The 24,071-nt window shown below is 35.5% G+C and overlaps 1 protein-coding gene across 1 annotated transcript in view; it reads right to left on the reverse strand.

The window, feature by feature from the left end:
- Window positions 1-19,223: 19,223 nt before the first annotated feature.
- Window positions 19,224-24,071, reverse strand: part of LOC144442065 (fibronectin type-III domain-containing protein 3A-like) — a 98,343-nt gene continuing 93,495 nt past the window's right edge. Inside the window, exons 16-20 of the mRNA XM_078131336.1 lie at window positions 23,617-23,951; window positions 22,444-22,653; window positions 21,693-21,859; window positions 20,513-20,640; window positions 19,224-20,056 (exon numbers count right to left, since the gene is read on the reverse strand). Coding sequence (XP_077987462.1) covers window positions 19,748-20,056; window positions 20,513-20,640; window positions 21,693-21,859; window positions 22,444-22,653; window positions 23,617-23,951 — 1,149 coding nt within the window. The 3' untranslated portion in view covers window positions 19,224-19,747. The remainder of the gene's footprint in view (window positions 20,057-20,512; window positions 20,641-21,692; window positions 21,860-22,443; window positions 22,654-23,616; window positions 23,952-24,071) is intronic.

Below are 24,071 nucleotides of genomic sequence, written 5' to 3' on the forward strand. Positions count from 1 at the left end.
TATCTGCAAAAAAAAGAAAGCGAGAGAGTCACACTGACGTCATATCCGGCTATTACGATGTTTGTGACTAAAATTACGCCGTTCAAAATAAATAATCTTCACGTATATTTTTAGCAAGCTCTTTGAGTCGATGGTAGTGACGTCAGCACGGGCAAATTCGATGACAAAAAAAATAACAACCTTTGGCATTCATTCAGGCATGAAAGAAAACGATCTGAACTATATCGGAGAGAAACATTCCTGTAATACTTTTGTCATTATTTCCCGTAAATGTCTATTCATTTTAACCTTCATTTTTATATGATTTACGGTGGCAACTTATTTACCTCATCAAAACTTATCACCCAACAATTTGAAAAAGAAGATTTTTATTATTTAAATCTAATTTGCCAACCCCCTCAAAATGAATGCAAATTTTTTAAAAAAATCAATTGAAAATAATCTTTTATTTAATTACAAATTCAATATACTTTACTTCATAGATGTTATTTTCACCTGGTGTACACTTCCAACCCCAGAAATTGTAAGCACGATGGGTTCATTAGCAATAGCAAACCAGTACATGGTACATTCAATTTATAGTCTACACGACTCTACTACTGTGTGGATTAGCGCCCTCTGTAGGCAACCATAATCGGGGTGTAAAATCATTAACTGTTTGTCTACTTTCAAATTCATTGTCTTATCGTCTCCGTTATCAATCTCTTCCCGCGTCACTCCTTAAGATATTTCAAATTTAGTCGAAATATTATTTCACAACTTGTAAGTTGTATTTTTGTATGACAATATTTACAGCTGTTATAGCTATGAGCTAAAATATCACACCATCAATGAATCCACAAAAGTCAGTAATTTGAAATACCACGACACAAAACCTTTTTTTAAAAAAAGACAAAGAAACCTCTAATAAGCGACCTAGTAGAAATTTTATTTTTGTTACATAAATGGCACAGGTGAATCATCTGATGTTATAGCGGTATATACATGATAGATATAAATGTCTAGAAACAGTTCAACTATTCTACAACGGAGTTAGTCTTGCTGCTAGACGTTCGGGCTTTCTTTCGATGCTATAACTATAAGCGAACGAAGTTCGCATGTGAGGGCCTGGAGTTCCATCCTCGATAGCGTTGTTCGGCGGTGTGTCGTATTTTATCGGAAGAACATCCGAGGGCTAGCTGATAGACTACAACGGAGTGTGCCCAATGACAAATTACGCCCACAAATCTGCTAAAAACAAAAAATTACAAACATCAACTTGGCATGGACTATATTGCACAGACCCCTAAAATACCAAAATGGGAAATATTATTTTGCCAAAAAACATCCAAAAATGTGATAAAAACAGAAAAAAGAAATATCGCCATGGCATGAATAAGTGCAAAAAGCCTCACCCTCACCCCCCCCCCACCCCATGGACATGCACACCAACTATTAAAGCAATGCGACAGCCAGTTTCAGAGAAGAAGATGAAAACAGAAAAAAGTTGGCGGAAAGAGAACGACAACTGAGAATCAATCTAACCCTTGAGCTCCGTTCTGCTGTCACGAACAGCAGAGCTAAAAATACGGATGAAATGCACTGAACAGAAAACTTACAAATGTCACCTTCAAAATCTTCGAAGCGGAGAAAGAGAAAATGAAAAAAAAAACACTTTGACGTTGTGGCTTTCCATATTACTTTGTCTGGGGCAGTTATTGCATGTTTTAGATTTAACCGCTGTTGTTAATTTTGCATATTTGCGAGAATGAATTAACCTTATTAAGTACATCTGACGTAACGAAATCAACAAGCTGACGTAAGCTTTCCACCGACCTGTTGCATATATAAATACATGTACACGCGTATCTATGCACTCTTTTCATTAGTTTTCATGGGATGACTTGAAAAGTGGGAATCACTGAAGCGTGTCTAATCGAACTTAATTAGCCAACCTTTGAAATGAGGACAGCCCATCTTTTTTTAGTCATGATATTCACAACAGTCCTTCAAGTATAACATTGAAAATTGTAGCTTTCCGCAACTGTGCCGAGTGTATTTTAATTTCACGGAGAAAGCCTGAAAGGCAGGCACGTACATTGTCGCTGACGGTATTACACTTACGTCATGCAGATGCCTCCCAATGACAGATAAAGAATCGTAAACTCATAATCCCCATTAAGTCTCAGCTACAGTGTAGATTCAATTTAAAGTTATGTGTTGAGACCACAGGGGAGTGTATATCCGTCTAAATATGGTTAGTGTACTATATAGATGTGTTCTGACTTTCTTTAACCTCTAAGTTTGAGCATTCCGAAACAGGTTTTCGGTCTCTAGACGCTGGGGGAAAAATTGAATGTATATTGAGGAGGAGAATATATTTCGAAAGTCTATCCTACCAAGTCTATGCCGGTACTTGAAAATCCTCTGGGAACCGAGGAGCGTCAGAATTAAGGTCCCTCGGACTGGTATGCTTCGGTGCGCGGTACATACATTTAATTTGATAGCATTATCACCAACGGCAAAACTCAGCAAGATATCTAGTCACCACAAATTCAATAAAACACCACTATTCATTCGTTTATGACGAAAGGTAAATTTAATACTTTTTTTCACTAGCCTCGAATAACCTGTTTCCATGGCAACAACTGTGAAATGAGAAAGTGTGTGTTGGAGGTCACTATTTGGTGTATTATACCATAAATCAAAGTGATATGTACCAGATGTGATGTAATCTTAAAGAAGACAATTTGTTTTTTCTCGTGTTCTAATTATCCCACGTTTTCCCCAGTGACTAAATCGACAAGTGGGTGTTTTATCACTTGATGCTTCCCCCACAGACATACAGAATGACTCACGTATTTATAAACTCGCATTCGAAAGATGTATACCTGGAAGGAAAGTTCCTTTTTTTTTCGCCGGCGTGAATTCTTAAAATGAACCCAACGTAATTTGTTTACCCCTTTCGTGTGATCTGCAATTTCATGCGTGGTATGATTGCTACAACGTTGTATCACTTAATACAAAAAATTGATGTGGTGATTACGGGTCGATTTCTTAATTCACCTCCATGTCCTTCGTTTACTGTCGGTTTTTTTCGGCTTTGCTGTTCCGGGAACCAGGAGTGAATGCCTTTATGTGAAGAAGACTAGGCGCTCACTCCTGGTATCCCATAGCAACAAAATTGAAAACAACATGATTTTACATGATCGTCAAATATACCTGTTGGAGACTAATTGCTGAAGTATATTAAATGCCATAGAATGCATGCATCGTTGGATCCATGGAACAGTAGATTGTATAGTAGTGTATTGTAGGATTTCTTGGCATCTCTGATATATACATACTATGAATTACGTCATCGCATTAACATTATACTAGAACAGTTTAGTATAGGGTTTTGTGAAAGTATTTTCACTTGACTTAAAATTTCGTAAACTAAGCTTGTGCCACTTTAATCATGGTTAGGCAAAACAATATGTTTCTTTCCAATAACATGACTTCAGATATTAAGGTAGGTAGGTCGATTTGTTTTAATAATTTATTTTTTTCTCCTCTCGAAAAATTGCTTCAACTCTAATACAAGATACTCGTTGGTCATAATACTTCTGGAATAGTTTAATGAGGTGTACAAGAAGTAAAGGGATATATGTTTATTTTTGTGTGAAGTAGGCGAACACTGTGACAATGCAGACTGTACGGGATTTAAAAAAAAAAATTCTTGGCCAAAGATACTTTGGCATGAAACTTTACACAAAAATAGAAGAAAATCTTCACTAGTTGTTTGGATATAAACATGTGTAGGGTCGGCGGCTTAAAGTAGGGCCGGTCGAGTTATCGGAAACACACATTTTTTTTTGTATTTCGCCTATTAGGGTTGGGTTTATTTTCACTCCAGTCATATAATTAATACAGCTTATGTCGCTTTAATGCTTTACACAACAAAACAATTAACGCCTCTGAATGTTGAGACACCGGGAAATACGTTGAGGCTACTGTATGATGGATAACAAGTACATCAAACGATGTAATCTTGGTGAAAAGACCAAGTGATTTAGAGATAAGGTACCCGTCTCTTTTTGTATCATCAATCTTTATATATCAATCCATATATCTATCAACCCGTCGATGAGTCATGTAGCTAATAGGTTAGACAAAGAGTGAGTGTGACACGGATAATTTTGCGCCTGTCATTACGGACATCCACAATTCCTCAGAGTCCTGGAAACCGGATCTTCATGGGAGATATAACAGCTATGTTATATTGAACCGAATTGTTGATTGATAGAGGTTGCCATGAGACAGTCTTGATTAAGGTTAATATTTTACTCTATAGGTTAGAGAACCAAAGAAAAAAGTCCTTCTTTTTGGCAATGACAGACCTTTTAATTCAAAAATCTGCATTTGGCCATGACGTCATGACCGAGGTCTAACGTTAACACCTGTGTTCGTGCGTCAAGGATAAATACTATTACTAGATCTTTCTCTGAGAATTCGAGAGCATAAACGTAGTTATTTAGCAACTTTGTGATATTTCACCATTTAATTTGGTTAGAAAAAAATAAAGAAATATGGTTATGAAATAATTATAACCTAATTTGATTTCAGAAAGTTATTTTCGTAAAGCTAACGAAATACGGAATTAATTTATGTAGAATTATGCAAATTTTAGGATTGTGTAAATTCAGTTTGAAATATTAATATTATGTAAATTGTAATACAGTGCACGTATTCAGTATTATGCAAATTTTAGCCAGTCATTGATTACGTTAGAGGTTGCCTTGGTAACAAGTCTATATTTCCTTTCTTTTCAGAATGAAATTCATAATTTGACAATGACACTGCGAAACATCTATGAACATGAAAGATTCGGTCTGTTTACCTGCATAGTGAATAATACGGGTATCACGACCCACATTTATATCAAAGGGAACGTTTTTTTTTAAAAACTGTTTGACTTACTCGTAATATTGCGCACACTGAGCAGTATTTAATCACCTGTCGGTAAACGTATTTGTGTAGCAATACATATCTTTTGATAATGCTGCAATAAATCCAGATATTTGGGGCCGCACCTTAAAATCAGCGCCCTCAACGTGACTCTGGTTTCAGCCTGTATATGGATATAATCTACCCTTAATTAACATGTAATTAACATGTAATTAACATGTATAATGTCTAATTATTGGTATTTAGACACATTTCAGTGAATAAATTGTTTGCTGTCTGCTCGAAAAAATAATATTCTATTTACAGCTAGGGCACCTTTAACGATACGGTATCTCGACGTTTTTTTAATTTATTCATGGCAAAATTAATTGTAATCATAATATACTTTATAATTGGTTTTTGGCAATTACAGGTAATTCATTTTATCTTAATAAATCATCAAGTCTATTGTTTGAGTTGCTTTAGAATTAGACAAATTCTAGTTGGCCCTTGATTGCGTCCTCACTTGTTGCCCAGGCAACCAGCCTCTGTTGAACTGCACGTAACACAGGAGCGATTGGTTACTATGTGCTGTACACGGTACTTGGTATGTATCGGTGAACTGATCTGTATCCATCTATGTCCATCCATCGTTCTATGATTTATGTAGGTAGTAATACAATTTGACAGACATATTTTGCTCTCGGGAGAAACGTGAAATGTGAAACCTTTGACGCGTGCCATATCTCTGAACCTAAAACGAATCTTCCATCAGACAGATAACCTGATATTTCACTGAGCAACCCTATACGTATATGTGTGAATATAAAAGGTTAAAGACCTTTATCAAGTTCTGTGCAGTTTTATGTGTTTTTAATGTATGTGTGTGTGTGTGTGTGTGTGTGTGTTTGTGTGTGTGTGTGTGTGTGTGTGTGTCTGGTTGTGTATTTTGTTGTGTGTTTTGTTTGTTTGTTTGTTTGTTTGTTTGTTTGTTTGTTTGTTTGTTTGATGATTGATTGGCTTTTTAGGGAGAGGGCTGTAAAGAGTTTTTGTCTGTTTTATCTGTGATATTTCGTTGTTTGTTTGTTTGTTTGCTTGTTTATTTGTTTGTTATATGTTTGATTGATTGATTGATTGATTGATTGATTGATTGATTGATTGATTGATTGATTGATTGATTGATTGATTGATAATTAAAAATATCATCTAATATCACTAAAAAAAATCTGCAAAATCTGACATACAAATTTTAACATCCTTTTTTATACAGCGCTATGTAACAATTTCCAATACTCTAGCATTTTTCATGCGTAGAGTAATTTAGATGTCTGTACCTCATTGTACACTTAAGAAAAGAGCATTTCGCAATGTGATTCTATAATTTGATTTCGACACGATTAACAAAAATATTTAACTGTGAATTAATAATTTCTATCATTGTCACCTTGAGAACTAGATAGATTGGTATTACGTTTTGTAAAACCTGTTCTGATTCATTCGGATTGAGTCTACATTTGTAATCAGCTGGCAACTGTGAACAACATCTGTACACATAATCAACACAGTTTACATAAATCATCCTCGGTAAACCCAACATGACATGAGTCTTGCGCTACTAAATCATCTGACATAACAATAGAGAATGTAATAAGACAGTGATTTGAGACAATGTAGGGGTGACCAACATTAAAAGACTGTATACGATCGAAAACATCTTTACTGGCCAGAACATAACAGACAGTACTCTGTCCATTGTACGTCATAACAAGTAAATCTACCCACTCCACAATCACTACCACAACGACCATTCAATATTCTGAGTGAGCTTTGCTTTAAAAAATCAAATAGCAATATGTCATTGCTATTTTACAACATTTTTATCTTGTGATACACCTGGTGTACACTCGTCAATTACATAATCAGGTAATGGTACATGTGATTGGCTGTCATCGCAAACAAAATCTTGCTTTTCACCTGTTCTTGCATTCACATCCCCGCAAATAATGTACGAGCAATTGACATACGTGGACGATCATTAATTTACTAGATAATTAATATGTGTACTTTGAACACCGTGACGAACACAAATTAATCCGCCACCTGCAACTGAAAAGGTAGAAAAATGGTAATTTTTAGAAACTTTTTTTTTCAGCTCGAAATTTCAAAATTAAAATTAATCATGTTGATGACGTGGTTAAAAATGTGTACATCAAAAACCGATTGTTAAAAATTGACGGTCTCTCAAAATACAAAAAAAATTAATATATAGAACTAAGTTTGTTAGGCAAGGAATGTATTTATCATGAATCGTGTATATAATCCCTTGATGCTTAGTTTAGAAAAATGGTTTAATATATTATGAACATGTTTGCTTTGATAAAAGACTTAAAACATGCAAGCTACTGATAAGAATAATTTGTTTTAGAATTATGCAAATTTAAAGAAGGCGTTATCATGTGTTACCATGACAACAAGGTCCCGTTTAGTCTATTTATATAATAATGATGTACTGCTCAAACTAAAGATAAAAAAATTGTCCTACCTTTGGATTTAGATTTGATCAAAGGCTTGTGTTTGGGAATGATACCAAATGGTTATAATTGAGTTTTTTTAATCTATATGTGATGACAAATTATGCACTTGCTGTAATTCGAAGGTGGTGAACATGATTGTTTGTTATCGTTACCGTAAACAGGACAGTAGCTGTGTTTTACGACAGTCCCAGGACGACAGTGTTATGTAGTCGTTATATGATAAGATAAAAATGGTATTGTAGATTATAATCTTTGCGGCATGTGGTAAGTTAATATACGAAGAGTAGCCTTTAATATCACACATAAACAATTTTGTCTTTGAATCTTCTTTGTTCCATCCGATGGCTTTGATGATTTGTGTTCATAGTGAGAGACACAGACAAGTAACGGTTCTTACTTGTCTGTGAGTGAGAGAAGTGTAAAAGGCAATCTGATTAAAATTAATGTGGTGAAAGCAGCTAGGGAAGGCAGCAATCACTCGGAACAAAAACAAACGACACAGAACGATGGAAATAGAGGTAAATAAAGCATTTAGCCGCTTTCACCACATCAGATTTTAATATATCCTTGTATGCTATCAGTGCCTGTATTTTGTTTTATGTAATTTGTAACAAAAAAAACCTTGTGTGACAAGTAAACGAACATCGTGCTGACAATTTGAAACGCTATAGTCACTCTGGTTTGGTAGTAAGTTCGGAATCTAATAATCCCTAGCTGCAATATAGGGGATGACACTACCCCGAGAGCGGTACCAGTGGCCAACTCTGCTCTCAGTAGCGGTCTAGGTGTGTGGCCAGTGCGGGAAACCCCAGGCCCATTAGACCCACTTTGACCAAAAATCAATACCCCATTTTAGACCATTACAGGTTTTTAAAAGATGAAAGCTTAGACCTAAATATATTTTCCTTAGGAGGCAACATTTTGGGGCAATTAATGGAGTTATGATTTGGTAAAGGACAATGGACCACAGTTTAGACCAAGCAAAATAAAAAATAATGCAAACCAAAGTGGATCCGTTTTAGACTCTTCAGCTCGAAAAAACAGACTCCATTTTAAACCAAAAGGGATAGAAAATGCACCCCAAAGGCCGGCACATACGTATACTCAAATAAGGGGAGTACCCCTCCCCCTCCCCGGGAAAACTACAGGATATGGTAACAACTTGACAACCACCTTCAGTGTTATGTATACAACTATACATAGATAACACGATAAAGTGTAAGCGCTCGTAATAACATGGATGAATAAAATGACGCTGTAACAGGAAAGCAAAACTTGAACAAAATATGTAGGCACCGCCAAAACAACGAACGAATTTTATTCAAGTTGTTAGCTTTAGCTTTAAAATAAAATAAAGTACATTAGCTAATCTATTAGTATTAACAGAATAATACATTTACATCATAGTAAAATATCACTGCAACATCAAATAATTTTATACCAAGATATAATACATTATATGTCCTTTTAAAAAAAATAAGGGGGTCTGTGAAAATAATTGGGGAACAAAGTTCCAATTCATTGAAATGTCGATTTTGGCTAAAATGGAAAAAATATTATTCTTTGTGTAGCATGCACGGCTTCTGACCTTCAATAACAAAACAGTGTTCAGAAATAGAATGATCTGTGCTCACCACGTGCTAACATGTTTGCCTTGATGCTATATTTGTAAATATGTTTCGAACAAGTCGTAACCTTCTTTCGTCCTTTTGAACATTTTTTTAGCCATGAAATAATATCACGATTTACTCTATTCTTCCTTGCTGCATTGAAACGGCGTCATTGACATCCTAATTTGCATATTACGTTCATCTAATTAGTTCACAGTTAATTAAATAATTAACTATGAATACATGTCGCAATTGATGTACTTTCAAAACAGAATATATTATCCCAGAAATGAATGACGGCATAATTTATCGCTAAGAAAATTAATAAAATATTTATTGCATAATTATTCAGTATCAAGCAGTTAGTTGGTTTTAATTCTTGATGATTTGATATGATGTGTTTATTTTTGCGACATGTTGCAACAAGCTAGCCTATCAAATGATACCAGTACAATGAACTCTTTGAAGAGACAAGATACGAAACATTGACGACGGAGGCACCGAATGAAAGCATGCTTCCGCTCGGCTCGTTCGGACATTGTCAGTTTAACTGTTACTAGTATTGGCATGACCCATATTCATCTTCCCTATCTATCACGCGCCGCCGAACATATTTGGAATGCGAGACTCGAATCATCACAAAGGCAAAATGGTAGTAAATATTTAATGTGCTAGCTCGTACAAATTAACACTTAGCACCGACATGTATGGTTCTCGGTCTTACATACATATTTATAATACTAGATGTAACAATAATTGTCTAAATGAATATTTGTGGTGGTTATTGAATATTAAAGATGGCATATTTTATTACGATTGGGGATTATAAAATATGTCCATATTTTCTTGTATTATAACCTACGTCCATATTTTCTTCTATTGTACGACCACAATAGCATGATTAAGCTAAGTCCAGTAGCACAGCGACCACGTATACAACAATAACATGTATACAGCGATATCACACACATTTGTAACTAAAATGTCTTAGAAAATTTAATATTCGATAAAAATTATCTTTTTTCATATAATGTTATCAAAAGGACAACCCTGTTTATCGCAAAGTGTGGCTTTGAAAAAATAACATTACAAAAAAATTCTCAAATATTGTATATTGTTTGCATTTCTAAAGGACGTTTTTTTGTTATTAAACCTGTATTAACATCCATAAGGTTCTGCACATACACACATTGGTGAATTATTGAACGAACGCCAAGCCACTTTAGATGTATGATGATGATAACAAAACACTGAACTGCTGCGTTATTGCTAAATACCTCGGGTCAAAAAAATATACAGGCCACTTACCTCTACTGACGATAAAAAAAATCTCCAACACGATCAAAATATTCCTAATCCCTTGCCTTTGTGGAACATGTGCATATAAATATCAAAATTATCGTCTGCTGTCTGACGATCGCCAACAAAATATCGGCGCGCGATGGCAACAAACGCAGACCGTGTGTAACTGCAGTTTCGTTACTGTTGCAATATCGAGCGAGGGTGCTTCTTTGTTCTTCACAATCGATTTTCGCCCCCAAACGAACTTGACCGCGTCCTTATTTCCAAGCGTTACCTGGAGGTCAGAGAGCCGTCACGGCAAATAAATGATCGCTGGCGACGATATACAAAGAACGCCAAAACAAAGAGCGGGGCTTGGACACTTCATTCTATAGATATTAGATCGGCATTCGGGTATTGTTCCTTGAGGGGAGATTTGAGCGAGGTCGGTTCATTGTTTGAGTGAGAAGGTTATTTCAATACTTTAAATACAGTTCTGAAGGTTAATTTTTCTTTCAGGTACATGTTTACCACCCAAAAACACGACACGCATCATCAAATGTTCTCTTCCTGATGCATAACACCCCTCCTTAATAATGGCTTCTCAACACAACACATCTTTTCAAGCTTCCGACTTTAATACATACATTATTTGTTATTTCATACCCTGCGAAATAAACGGTCTCAAAATAGGAAATCGCTAGCATACATGTATCTCCAACACACCAGACGTAAAATGTAAAATAACACCGGGAATCATCATGAGTGAAAAGAAGCATCTCAGTATAGACAAAAAGTTAACATTCAAATAAGGTTACATAAAATCGTAACGGGAGTTTAAAAACCAAACTGCTTTTTTTATTCGCATAGGCCATGAAGGTATGAATATAGGTCTACATGCAGACTACACCTGCACTAAATTCAGGTGTGTTCATATGACTACCGTAGTAGTATAGCATCCCAGAGGGAAACTTTACATGTAGTACTGATATACTGCTGCTGGTGTTACGCAGTGATACACTGAATGTTGCGTAAGGCCTATCCAAGCAATATAGTCCATGAGTCAGACCCGGGCATATTTTTGCGTACATCAAGGTTATATTACAGTAACTGTGTATTTTTCTTCGGGCCACAACCCCCCCCCCCCCACAAAAACGATCAACAACAAACAAACAAACAAACAAACAAACAAACAAACAAACAAACAAACAAAAACAACAATTTTTGTGGTCCAGTCATGAATTTAAAATTTAATTCTTACTCATAACCAATGTATTTATGATGTTATTTGTTATTTGGTATGTCAATTTTACGAAAGCCGTGAGGGGACTTCCGACTTCCAACTTCCAACTTCCGACTTCCGACTACCAACTAGCAACTTCCGACTTCCGACTACCAACTTCCAACTTGGATGTTGGAAGTCGGAAATCTCCTGACGGCTTTCGTACAATTTTGTTCTATTTTCGACTTCTGCCATAAATATTAATGTTCTAGGTCCACCGCACCTCTGCCATGAACAGACCTGGTGGTTTTACGATGTCACGGAACACCAGCGACGTTAACAATTAATGTTTAAGATGGATGGCTCGCAGGTGCCTGTGAGCTTTAAATATGGTATTGAACAGTTTATTATTCAACTTTGATACAGTGTATAGATCCTTAGCATCCACCCAAGTTGATTGGCACCGTAACTGACCAATCAGGGAGCACTAACATCACTGTACGCCAACACAATGAAATTTGGGATACGACCATATAGGAGCTTAAAATGCAATTGTAATTATACGGGGGGGGGGGATTTTGGAATAAGTATATAAATAAACAGATCATAAACATTACGAAAATGTGTTATTTCTTTCCGGTATATGGTCTGCGCCAAACAAAAGTGGTAAAACGAATTCCCCTGGTATGCCACACATGTATCATCATCCACCGTTATGTAAATGTAACGGTGTATATCTATGACGTCGCGAGGTAATGAGCTTACAAAACATTTGACCATGTTGTCCTACCATATGTTATCGACATTTTTAAATACAACACACATAATGTGGCCAGATTAACAACAAAATACAACACATATACTTTGGCCAGACTCAACAACAAAATACAACATACCGGGTACATACTATGGCCAGACTCAACAATAAAATACAACACATATACTGTGGCCAGACTAAACAAACTTCAACACACATACTTTGGCCAGACTCAACAAAATACAACACACATACTTTGGCCAGACTCAACAACAAAATACAACACATATACTTTGGCCAGACTAAACAAACTACAACACACATACTTTGGCCAGACTAAACAACAAAATACAACACACATACTGTGGCCAGACTAAACAACAAATAGAGCACACATACTATGGCCAGACTAAACAACAAAATACAAAACACCCACTGTGGCCAGACTAAACAACAAATACAACACACATACTATGGCCAGACTAAACAACAAAATACAACACACATACTTTGGCCAGACTAAACAACAAAATACAACACACATACTATGGCCAGACTAAACAAGAAAATACAACACACATACGATGGCCAGATAACAACAAAATACAACTTGCATACCAAAGTACAAAATACGACACACATACTGTGGCCAGACTGAACAACAAAATACAACACACACACACACACTATGGCCAGACTAAACAACAAAATACAACACACATACTACGGTCAGACTAAACAACAAAATACAACACACATACTGCGGTCAAAGTCGAACAACAAAATACAAGACACATATTGTGGTATATATCTGGTGGATAAAATAATATTTATTGAGAATATATATTGTTACTTTCATGGAATATGCCATAGTAGTGATCCATAGATTTCATGCCTGTTTTACCTAGACAAGACAAGAGGCATCCAAGAATGAACCCTCTACATTAGAACACAGCTTAACTTGCTCTCAATGCGACACATTCGCAAAAAATTTAGTTTTATTTTAACAGCTGTGTAGAGATTTTTTTCAATAGCAAGATGAAAGTTTTGAAGAGTATAATATCAGTTTTTTGAAGTAGTAAATGGGCAAGACATTTTTTTTTCTTAATTTAAAGACAAAACATTACGATTACTGAATCAATCTGAACTATCAAAGTTTTTCTAGTTGTGTATACTCTTGGCATCCATATATATAATTTTTTTTTGATAATGTGTGAATGAACAAGATGCAAGGACATTTAACATGCAGCGTATTACATAGTACATTTTGTTGTATATTAAAAGCATTCAAGTGGACACAAAAATAAGGAGCCTTCTTCATTCCCTCCAAAAAACTGAGACAGAATTAGTGATTATTTTTTTAGCCAAATATATCAGTACATGAAGAGAAGACTACGAAGACAATCTCTTGAAATTTTAGTGAATTTTTTTTACAATTATTTTTATTTTTTAGTATATGAGTTACTGGACAAGACGACTAAAGAAAAACAGACTAATTTTCTCATGAAGAATGACAAATAGATGAACACGTGATCACAAAATGAAATGACCCTTGACCTCTGTATATTGACCTTTGAACTGTGCTAATGAAAGAAGCACAGCTGTGTCATACTGTGCTACATATATCTGTATTTCTAAAACCTATTGAATTTGATTTGTTGTGTATGTGAGGTGACGAAAGTGAGTTGTGTGTCTTTAATTAACCCTTTCACCCCCCCCCCCCCATGTAGTGGTTTCACCCCATTGTTTTGGTGGTGTGACCAAACCACTGAACATGGGAAAGGGGTGAAAAGGTATCAATGAATGTTGGATATCCAGAAAAGTGAAAATGAAGAGAAAAAAATTGATTAAGATGTCAGGTTTTTTTTACAATTCTTGTACAGAACAAGTTAGTGTCAATGGTGTCTTTGAAGTCGTCCTATGTATCTAAAATAGGCTTCTGTATTAGTACAATGTGGTCAAGATTTCTAAAAAAACAAAAAATAAAAAAGAAGAAAGTTTAATTGATGATTTGTAATCTGGTGAATGTCACAGAAAAAGTAGTGAAGCACTGAGTTACAACAAAGTTCTAGAAATGTGTAACCAATAATAGTACATACCACTTCATTTAATTCTTACAACACCTCCATGTTGGTTTGAAATGTTCACGATTCACATCAAAATGAACTCTTTCTCACCCCATATTCTCAACAGTGGTTTATTCCTTTTTGTGTGTAATGATAGGATTAAACCATTTTCTGTTTAATATAGGGAGTTAGGGTGCACTATAACCAATAATCCCTTGAGATTCATCAATTGTTGTTCCTGTGGTTACTGTACGTACTTTGTCCAATATCTCTCTCTCTTTTCTAAAGGAAGAGTTAACCTTTTCTAATCCTTCTCCTGTGAAAGAAGATAGAGTCCATTTTGTCTGATTGAAACCTAGATTGAAATCTAGAGTTTTCTTCATTTTTTCCTACATGCTTAGTTTAATCTCTTAACTCCCACGGCTCCCAAGGTATCACCTACCCACAGTAGCTTTTACTTCACTACATCTCTGTCTATATACCTGCTCTGTACGGCCTAAACCACGACTTGGAAACAACCCTCTGACAGAAACGACCAAAATTACGCAAGGTTAAAAGGATTCATTCTACTAAACCTTAAATTTGAATGTCCAATCACATCCTGTCGTTGCACGTTTTATTAGCTCCTTCCTCTCTCTCTACTCACAATCCTGACTGCCTTATTTTATGTATAGGAATTTAAACCTCTGTAGAACCTGTTCTATGCATGGAAATGTAATCCTATGTAGAACCTAACTGTTTTATGCAAAAGAAATGCGATGCTGATGTAGAACACGTTTTATGCAAAAGAAATGCGATGCTGATGTAGAACATGTTCTATGCAAAAGAAATGCGATGCTAATGTAGAACATGTTCTATACAAAAGAAATGCGATGCTGATGTAGAACACGTTTTATGCAAAAGAAATGCGATGCTAATGTAGAACATGTTCTATGTAAAAGAAATGCGATGCTAATGTAGAACATGTTCTATGCAAAAGAAATGCGAAGCTGATGTAGAACATGTTCTATGCATGTTATGTAATGCTATGTAGAACCTAGTCTATTAGATACACTGTGACGTGGCAGACTTGTACATCGGTCAATCCCTTCCAGGCCACAGGGGGCAGAGTGACACGACATATTTTCCAGTCTATGTGGAATCATGCATGTTACGTAATGCGATATAGAACCTGTTCTATGCATGGAAATGTAATGCTATATAGAACCTGTTCTATGCATAGTAATGTAATGCTATATAGAACCTGTTCTATGCATGGAAATGTAATGCTATATAGAACCTGTTCTATGGACAGTAATGTTATGCTATATAGAACCTGTTCTATGCATGGAAATGTAATGCTATATAGAACCTGTTCTATGCATGGAAATGTAATGCTATATAGAACCTGTTCTATGCATGGAAATGTAATGCTATATAGAACCTGTTCTATGCATAGTAATGTAATGCTATATAGAACCTGTTCTATGCATGGAAATGTAATGCTATATAGAACCTGTTCTATGCATGGAAATGTAATGCTATATAGAACCTGTTCTATGCATGGAAATGTAATGCTATATAGAACCTGTTCTATGCATGGAAATGTAATGCTATATAGAACCTGTTCTATGCATGGAAATGTAATGCTATATAGAACCTGTTCTATGCATGGAAATGTAATGCTATATAGAACCTGTTCTATGCATAGTAATGTAATGCTATATAGAACCTGTTCTATGCACAGTAATGTAATGCTATATAGAACCTGTTCTATGCACAGTAATGTAATGCTATATAGAACCTGTTCTATGCACAGTAATGTAATGCTATATAGAACCTGTTCTATGCACAGTAATGTAATGCTATATAGAACCTGTTCTATGCACACAAATTTGATGTTATGTAGTCAGTTAAGATAGAGTCCAAATTGCTGTCATGAAAGGTCAAACCCATTGTACAGATATATGTACTGTAAAGGAGGGATAATAGTTTCATACAATTCAAATGTTAATACCTCTCTATGTTCCACTTCTTTTTGATTTTTCAAAAAAAAATGTGTCTAATTTCACAAAGTCTAGTTCTAGAATTAATTGGTCAGATTCTCCAGCCAGCTAGATTTGGACACAAAAAAATAGCATGTAAATATGATGAGTATTAAAGCCAAGAAAATGAGTGGACAGTTTAGTAGTAGTAGATCTGAAGTGGAGTAGTATCACAGGAAGTGTATGGATTAGTTCAAAGTATACAAACAAGTACAGAAGTTACTCAAAAAATTTTATAACTGAAATAAAAGGCAGTTTTTTTTAGTCGTTGTTTTTGTAAAGATATCCAACGTCAATCTGGTAAATACAATGCAAGTAAATGAAATTTAATGTAAGAGCATCTGCATGATCCACAATCTACAAGGCATTTCCTCCTCCAAGTTGGTCGCCTAGCAACCATCCATGTTCGGTAACCTAGCAACCATCTTTCTTATAGTAACCTAGCATCCCTTCTTGGTGATGACATTGAGGCCACTTCCTTCGAAGTACTGATAAAGTGGCAATCAAAGAACTGAAAATTTATGATTTTTTTGACTTATTTTTGTATTATTAGGGAAAGGGAATTTATCTGCAATAAAATTTCGATGTTTGATGATCAATATTTTGAAGTAATCGTAAAGAAAATTTCATCATTAATAGTTTTGTGGCATTTTCACTTTCCCTTAAAGTCATCAATAAATATATAATTCAGGAAATTACATCATTTTCCAAATCTTTTAATCACCCTCGTGTTCATGGATGTAGCAAAACCTTATAATCTTGGCAGGTTTGTTTTATGTTTCTAACATTAACAAGCTGTACACAGCTAATATACCTCTTAAATGCCAAGATCTGAATATGCAGATGCTCTAGAATTGTAAAATGGTTTCTACGTGAATCTGGTGGCAGATAGTTAAAAATAACAACAGTTAAAGTTTAAAATGCTACACAAATGATCAATATAACAATTTCTCTCTCTCCAATTCACATTCACTTCACACAGTAGGGTGGCAGCCATATTGTAAATGATGTGTTTCCTGGGTGGTTCTGATAAAATTTACATATAATTAATATTCATTACAACAGCTGATTTGTCACTTCGGAAAGCACTTCTTGGCTTTGCTGCCTTTGTTTTCACTGAAGCTGGCTTATATACTGCCCCTACTGTTTAGTTCAAATACTTACATTCACTACCATGCTGTTCTCTGTATTGGCTAGAAGTTTATACTCAAAACCACCAGCCTATGAACACTCTGAACTGCTCAGAAAATCAGCCAATCAGAGACAAGCTATGGCATCATGAATATTCAGCATTTCCATATATGGCATAGCTGAGAAATCAGCTTTGCTGTCTGCTGTGGCTGACTTCCTGTCTTTGCTTATACCTGCTAATCAATACTAAAAAAAAAAAAACTGAACTGAAAAAAAAAAATTTCTTCAAAACATAAAATGAAACTAAAAACCAAAATAAAAGTGAATTAAAATCACCTTTATTGGACCAAGTTTCGTCTTTTAATGGATTAAATTTTCCTACTTCATACTTTATAGTTTGAAAAACTATATTTTTTCTTTCTTTTTTTTTTAAACCGATGACATATCGAGGCACTGGCAAAGCCCATCTAATACTCTGTCACGGTTTCTTTTGGACCCAAAGTGTATTTAAATTCTCTAACATCTCTCTCCAAGTTTCTTTTATAATAGAATATAGAATGTAATATATTACTTGATGTGATACATATATAATTGAGGCATATGGGATCTGATTACCCCTTTTTTTTAAAATATTCAAAATAAGATAGAATATATTTCTAATTCAGGCTTGTTCCAATTGGAATGTCCCCTAGTGAGCTCTTTGTGTGTGTGTGTGTGTGTGTGTGTGTGTGTGTGTGAGTGTACGCGTGTGTGTGTATGTGTGTATGTATGTGTGTGTGTGTGTGCGTGCGTGCGTGTGTGTGTGTGTGTATGTGTGTGTGTGTATGTGTGTGTATGTGTTTATGTATGTGTGTGTGTGTGTGTGTGTGTGTGTGTGTGTGTGTGTGTGAATACAGCGGTACAACACTAAAGAAAACTTAAATGGCAAAATCTGAAGGTGAATATGTACAATACTGCGGGACAGAAATATCTCCCTTTGGTCAGTGAAAATTTTTATATATTTCATTACTGGTAAGTCAATAAATTCTACTGTATCACTGATCAGTCTTTAAATTGTATGTTTAATGACTGGCCAGTCAATAGATTGTATACCTGATTACCGGTCAATAATTTGTTTATCTCATCACCTGTCAGTCAATTCATTCTTTTATGTCACTGGTAGGTCAGTAAATTGTATAGATGACCACCAGTCAAAAATTTGTATATCATTACTGTTGTCAATAAATTCTACTGTAACACTGATCAGTCAATAAAATGTATGTTTAATGACTGGCCAGTCAATAAATTGTATATGGGACTACCAGTCAATAATTTGTATATTTCATTACTGGTCAGTCGAAAATTCTACTATATCACTGATCAGTCAATAAATTGTATGTTTAATGACTGGTCTGACAATATTTCGTATATAAGACTAGAAGTCATTAATTTGTATGGCTATCTGTCAATATCATATGACCAACAGTCAACAGTTCAAATATTTCATGACAGTCCATTTTGTATATCTTATGATTATCAGTCAATAACTTGAATATTTCATGACTGATCAGTTGGTTATTTGGTATATTTTACGACTGATCCAGTCATTAATTTGTTTATTTCATGATTGATTTCAGTTCAAATTCTTTTTATATCTAAAAAAGACAACTAATGAAATTGAGGCAAAGCAGTCTTTGTTTGTATCTCAATTATTGGCAGATTGTAGTTACTATAGCAACAGAAAATATGTATAAGTAGAACCTTATAATAGCAAGAAATCTATGTATTTCGTGACGGAAACACAAAAAAAGTTAAAATTATATGAAACACAAAAAAAGTTAAAATTATATTAAACATACTGCTTAAAACATAGTAAAATTAAGTTGGCTATATAAGGTACCAGGATTACCGTTTGGTTTTTTTTTGTCTTCCCTTCCATAATTTATAATTCAATATTACGTATCCGAAACGTTTTTCAGTTTCATGAGAGTTGCAATTGAAGTTTGAACTTTGTAGAATATGCTGCCCAATACAAAGGCAAGTACAATTAAAAAAAAAAAAAATTGATGAATTTCATCTTGTTTTCGGTTCCGGTTCCTTTCTTGAACGTTGAAGTACAACCTTCTGATTCATTCATAGAATGTGCATAACTTACAGATGTCGTCGTCATTATTCGTAGTTTTCCATTTTGTGCTGAATGGTGAATTTATATACACAAGACATGTGTTTGTATCTCTATGCCATGAATTGTGCAACTAGGAGGGCAATAAGAATAGCACAGATAGCAAATCCAACAACAATAATCGCTGCCCACTGTTCGTCTGTTAACGGCTTCCTTTCCACTTTCACAATTTTGTCTTCTTTTGCAACAACTTCTTTGATTGGCGTATCACTAACTGTGTGGAATACTGTTCCTGGACTGTAAGCTCCAATCAGATCAGCTGTTCCGTCTTGCGACTGGCGAATGGCACAGACACGAACTCTGTATTCCATGTTTGGTTGTAGGAAATCCAGCTTGGTGATTGTTCCTGCCCCCCTGTATGCCTAAATAGAAAGAAACACAACACAAAGTAAACATTCACAGTTCTTTCAAAATCAACTCATTTACAAAAAAATACTAACATAGATGTTGATAGATGACTAAATACTGGTTTGCAACTCTCTCTTGACTATAATAACACTGAATAGTAGTTAAGTGTAACCATGGTAACCTATACAATTTGAGCAAAATGATCGAGTAGCACTCTTTACATTAATTGTTGATATTAAAAGCACATGTAAGCTTTTGGAGGCATACAAACTTCTCCTTCAGATGTCAGAGGATGAAGTTTTATGTAACTGTGATAAACTTGGCCTCTAGTAATATCACCCTGCATTGGGTCAATATTGTATGATTGTATCTTACCTGTTTGTAATCTCTGTCTTTTGTTCTCTGATACTGAAGGTAATAAAGGATAGTATCACCCTGCATTGGGTCAATATTGTATGATTGTATCTTACCTGTTTGTAATCTCTGTCTTTTGTTCTCTGATACTGAAGGTAATAAAGGATAGTATCACCCTGCATTGGGTCAATACTTTGCCATACAATTTCACAGCTGTCTTGATGGATATTCCTTACTTTAGGTGCTGCACAACAAAATCAAACAGGGTACGAATTAACATCACATGTGTCTTGGAAATAAAAATCTGATGTAAACATTAACTTTATTCAAGAAAATTTGAACTCATTCAACCCCAAAAATCAGGGGTTACCACACAATATTTTGAAAAAGCGAGGAAAATGATATAAAAATTGACCCATTTTATAATCCAATATGGCCGCTATATAACTCGTACGGGAGAATTAAAGATTGTTGGTTTCCATGGAAACAAGATGGTAGATCCCAAAATTTATTTCATCATTTCAAAGGACGGGGAACAAGCTTTCAAATAACAAAGTTTGGAGAGATTTCAATAACTTTTATTTTCAGGCCAGTCGGTCCTTGAACATGTGTGCATCCGTTTTACATAAGGAGGCATGTGCACTTTGTTAGGTAGTTTCTTGATATGGTAAAACATGTTTAACTTATATTAATGCTCCAATAGCATTAAATTACTGCTGTCGGTGGTAAGAAAAGAGTGTCATACTAAAGATGCCATTTGACTATACAGTGGAAAGAGAGATCATAGAAAATGACCACATGTATAGTTACTAGACTTTTAGTGATGACATGTTTGTCAAAAAACAACACACACTTCATCCAGACATGTATATTCTACAAACAAGAATCTGCTTACAGCTAATTACAGACAAGACATCTATGGAGGTAATTCATTCTCATATGTCGCACCCCCCCCCCCCCCCCCCCACACACACACACACTATGGAACTTGTTACCACTTGACATTTGCCATACCTCCAGCCTGGATTGTTTCAAAACAAACCTAAAGACTTATTTGTTCACCAACGCCTATGGTATGTTTTTACTAGTTTTAGCCATTCGGCACTACTGAACAGAACATTGCTCTGGAAATCGGCACTATAGAAATTTGATTGATTGATTGATTGATTGATTGATTGATTGATTACGGAGTGTCTGTAAATGGGGTAATCCTGTAGACATCTCAAATAAATAAATAGATTGATTGATTGATTGATTGATTGATTGATTGATTGACTGATTGATTGATTGACTCACCTTTAAGTGCAGAAGGTGGTGCCTTCACTGTTTTAAAGCTATGGATTTCTGACAGTGGACCGCTACCTGCATCATTACTGGCATAAATTCTAAACCTATAGTCCGTTAATTCATTAAGTTTGCTAACTTTGTGGGTGAAACTAGACCCTGAGTATACTGTGTTAAACCTGTGGATGAACAAAAAAAAAGGAAAAGTTTTATCAACAACATTTATTTGCGAAACAATACATACAACTAAATCTTGTTGTTATCAAGTTAGCTTGCAAGTGGTAGATCACACCAAATGGGTGATTGCAGTGCCTTGGTCATGTGGATATAATCACTTTGTTATCAAGATGAACACTGGATAAGGTTGAATGTGCAGCCACTTGAGGGACATTTGCTATGAGTGTAGTTACATCAATGCCCATTTACAGCTTATGTCAACCTGTCGCAACAAATGTTTTAGTTTGTGTCTGTGTTAGGTAGATGATAGTTAACTTGCTGTTGTCATGTCTATATCCTTGTTGTGTGTGTGTGTGTGTGTGAGTGTGTGTGTGTGTGTGTGTGTGTGTGTATGTGTGTGTGTGTGTGTGTGTGTACGGTATGTATATATGTATGTATGTATGTATGTATGTATGTATGTATGTATGTATGTATGTATGTATGTATGTGTATGTTTGGGTGTGTGTATGTGTGTCAGGGTGTGTGTGTATGTGTGTGTGTACACGTGCATGTGTATAATGTGTGCATGCGTGTTTGAGGGACTTACCTTCCTTTCCTATCTTCCATTAGCAGAGTGTAATTAAGTATTTTGGCATCCACTGATTTGGAGTATTCCCCCCACTTGAGTTTAAGACTCTGGTGACCACACAGAACACATTCTAACCTAGGTGGATCTGGTGGTAACGGTGAAGTAGAAACTTTCAAAGCTGAGCTATAGTGACCAACACCAATGCCATTTACTGCTTGTACTCGTATTCTGTCAACATAAAATAGTCTATGTTAATCACTCATGATATGCCAATGGCATTGCAGCACAACTGACGCTATTGAAAGTGTTACCGAGTTATAGCAACACCAATGTTTTTGCTAAGGTTTGGGAACCATGATAACAGAGGAAGGAAATCGGTAGAATTCGCAAAGCTTTCCATACCATGTAGCATAATTTGGGTAGGAAACTGGTAAAAATGCCTGGCGAACTCAGGTAGTTTTTACCTGCCTACCAGCCTTAACAAAAACACTGTTATTTGTACACATATTTCGGTGAACATAAAATGGTATCACTCATAATATGCCAATGACACTGCAGCACAATTGATACAACTGAAAGTGATACTGAGCTATAGTAACACCAATGCCATTAACTACTTGTATTTGTATGCTGTGAATATAAAATAGTCAGTGTCAAAACACTTGTCATGTCAAATTATAGGAGAAATAAAGTTGCCTTGGTGTTTAAATCCTGGAACATGATGTTTTTAACACAAAGAGATAGACATACTTCAACTCTAGACTGACAAAATCACAGACACAGCACACACAGCAGGATCCTTTACCCAAACACATTGGAAAGTGATAAAGCATTGCAATTATTGAACAATACAGAAGAAACAGGCTGCAAACATTACACATGGATTTGACAACTTTACTGGCTTCAATTGTTTACGTTCCAAATGATAATCAACATGGTAACTTGACTACTTCTACATCCCAACTGTGCATGGCACCTCTATAAATGTTTCTTTTCTATTTGATGTTGTCTGTGTGTAAAAAAAAACATGTCTCGAGTGAAACACTAAGGCATCTTCATTTCTCCTGATAAAATAGTGCAAATGGAATTAACATAACTGACTCTGCTGTACTCAATACTGAGCTACAGAGAGATCAACACCTTGTGAGGCACGTAATACAAAAGTGATATGACATATTCCTATAAACTTACCTATACTTTGTGTCAGGCATTAAACCTGTAATTAAATGTTCTAGAACATTGCCGCTAACAGTGATGGGTTGTCTTTCTCCAATATCTATGTTGTAAGAGGTAATTTCTGAGCCGTAATTGTTCGGCTCCTTCCATTGCACTTCGAGGGAACTGGCAGTGTTGGCTAAAAGTTCTAAATGTGTAACAGCACCAGGAGATGAGGGAGACGTAACACAGGTTGCAACAGCACTGTAGGGACCATGACCAGCACTGTTGACAGCTTGCACTCGGAAATAGTAGTAAGTAGCCGGTTGGAGTCCTTTCACTTCGTGGCTAAGCAGTGGCCCAATATAATGCTGTCAATGAAAACACAAATTCATCACGTTACAAATCAACAGCCGGTACCCTGTGAACTAAATATCACAATCTCTTTGCATTGTTACAGTTTATTCACAAGACAGTATCACTTCAGATCT

Source organism: Glandiceps talaboti, chromosome 11, assembly GCF_964340395.1.
Source record: "Glandiceps talaboti chromosome 11, keGlaTala1.1, whole genome shotgun sequence".
NCBI lineage: Eukaryota > Metazoa > Hemichordata > Enteropneusta > Spengelidae > Glandiceps > Glandiceps talaboti.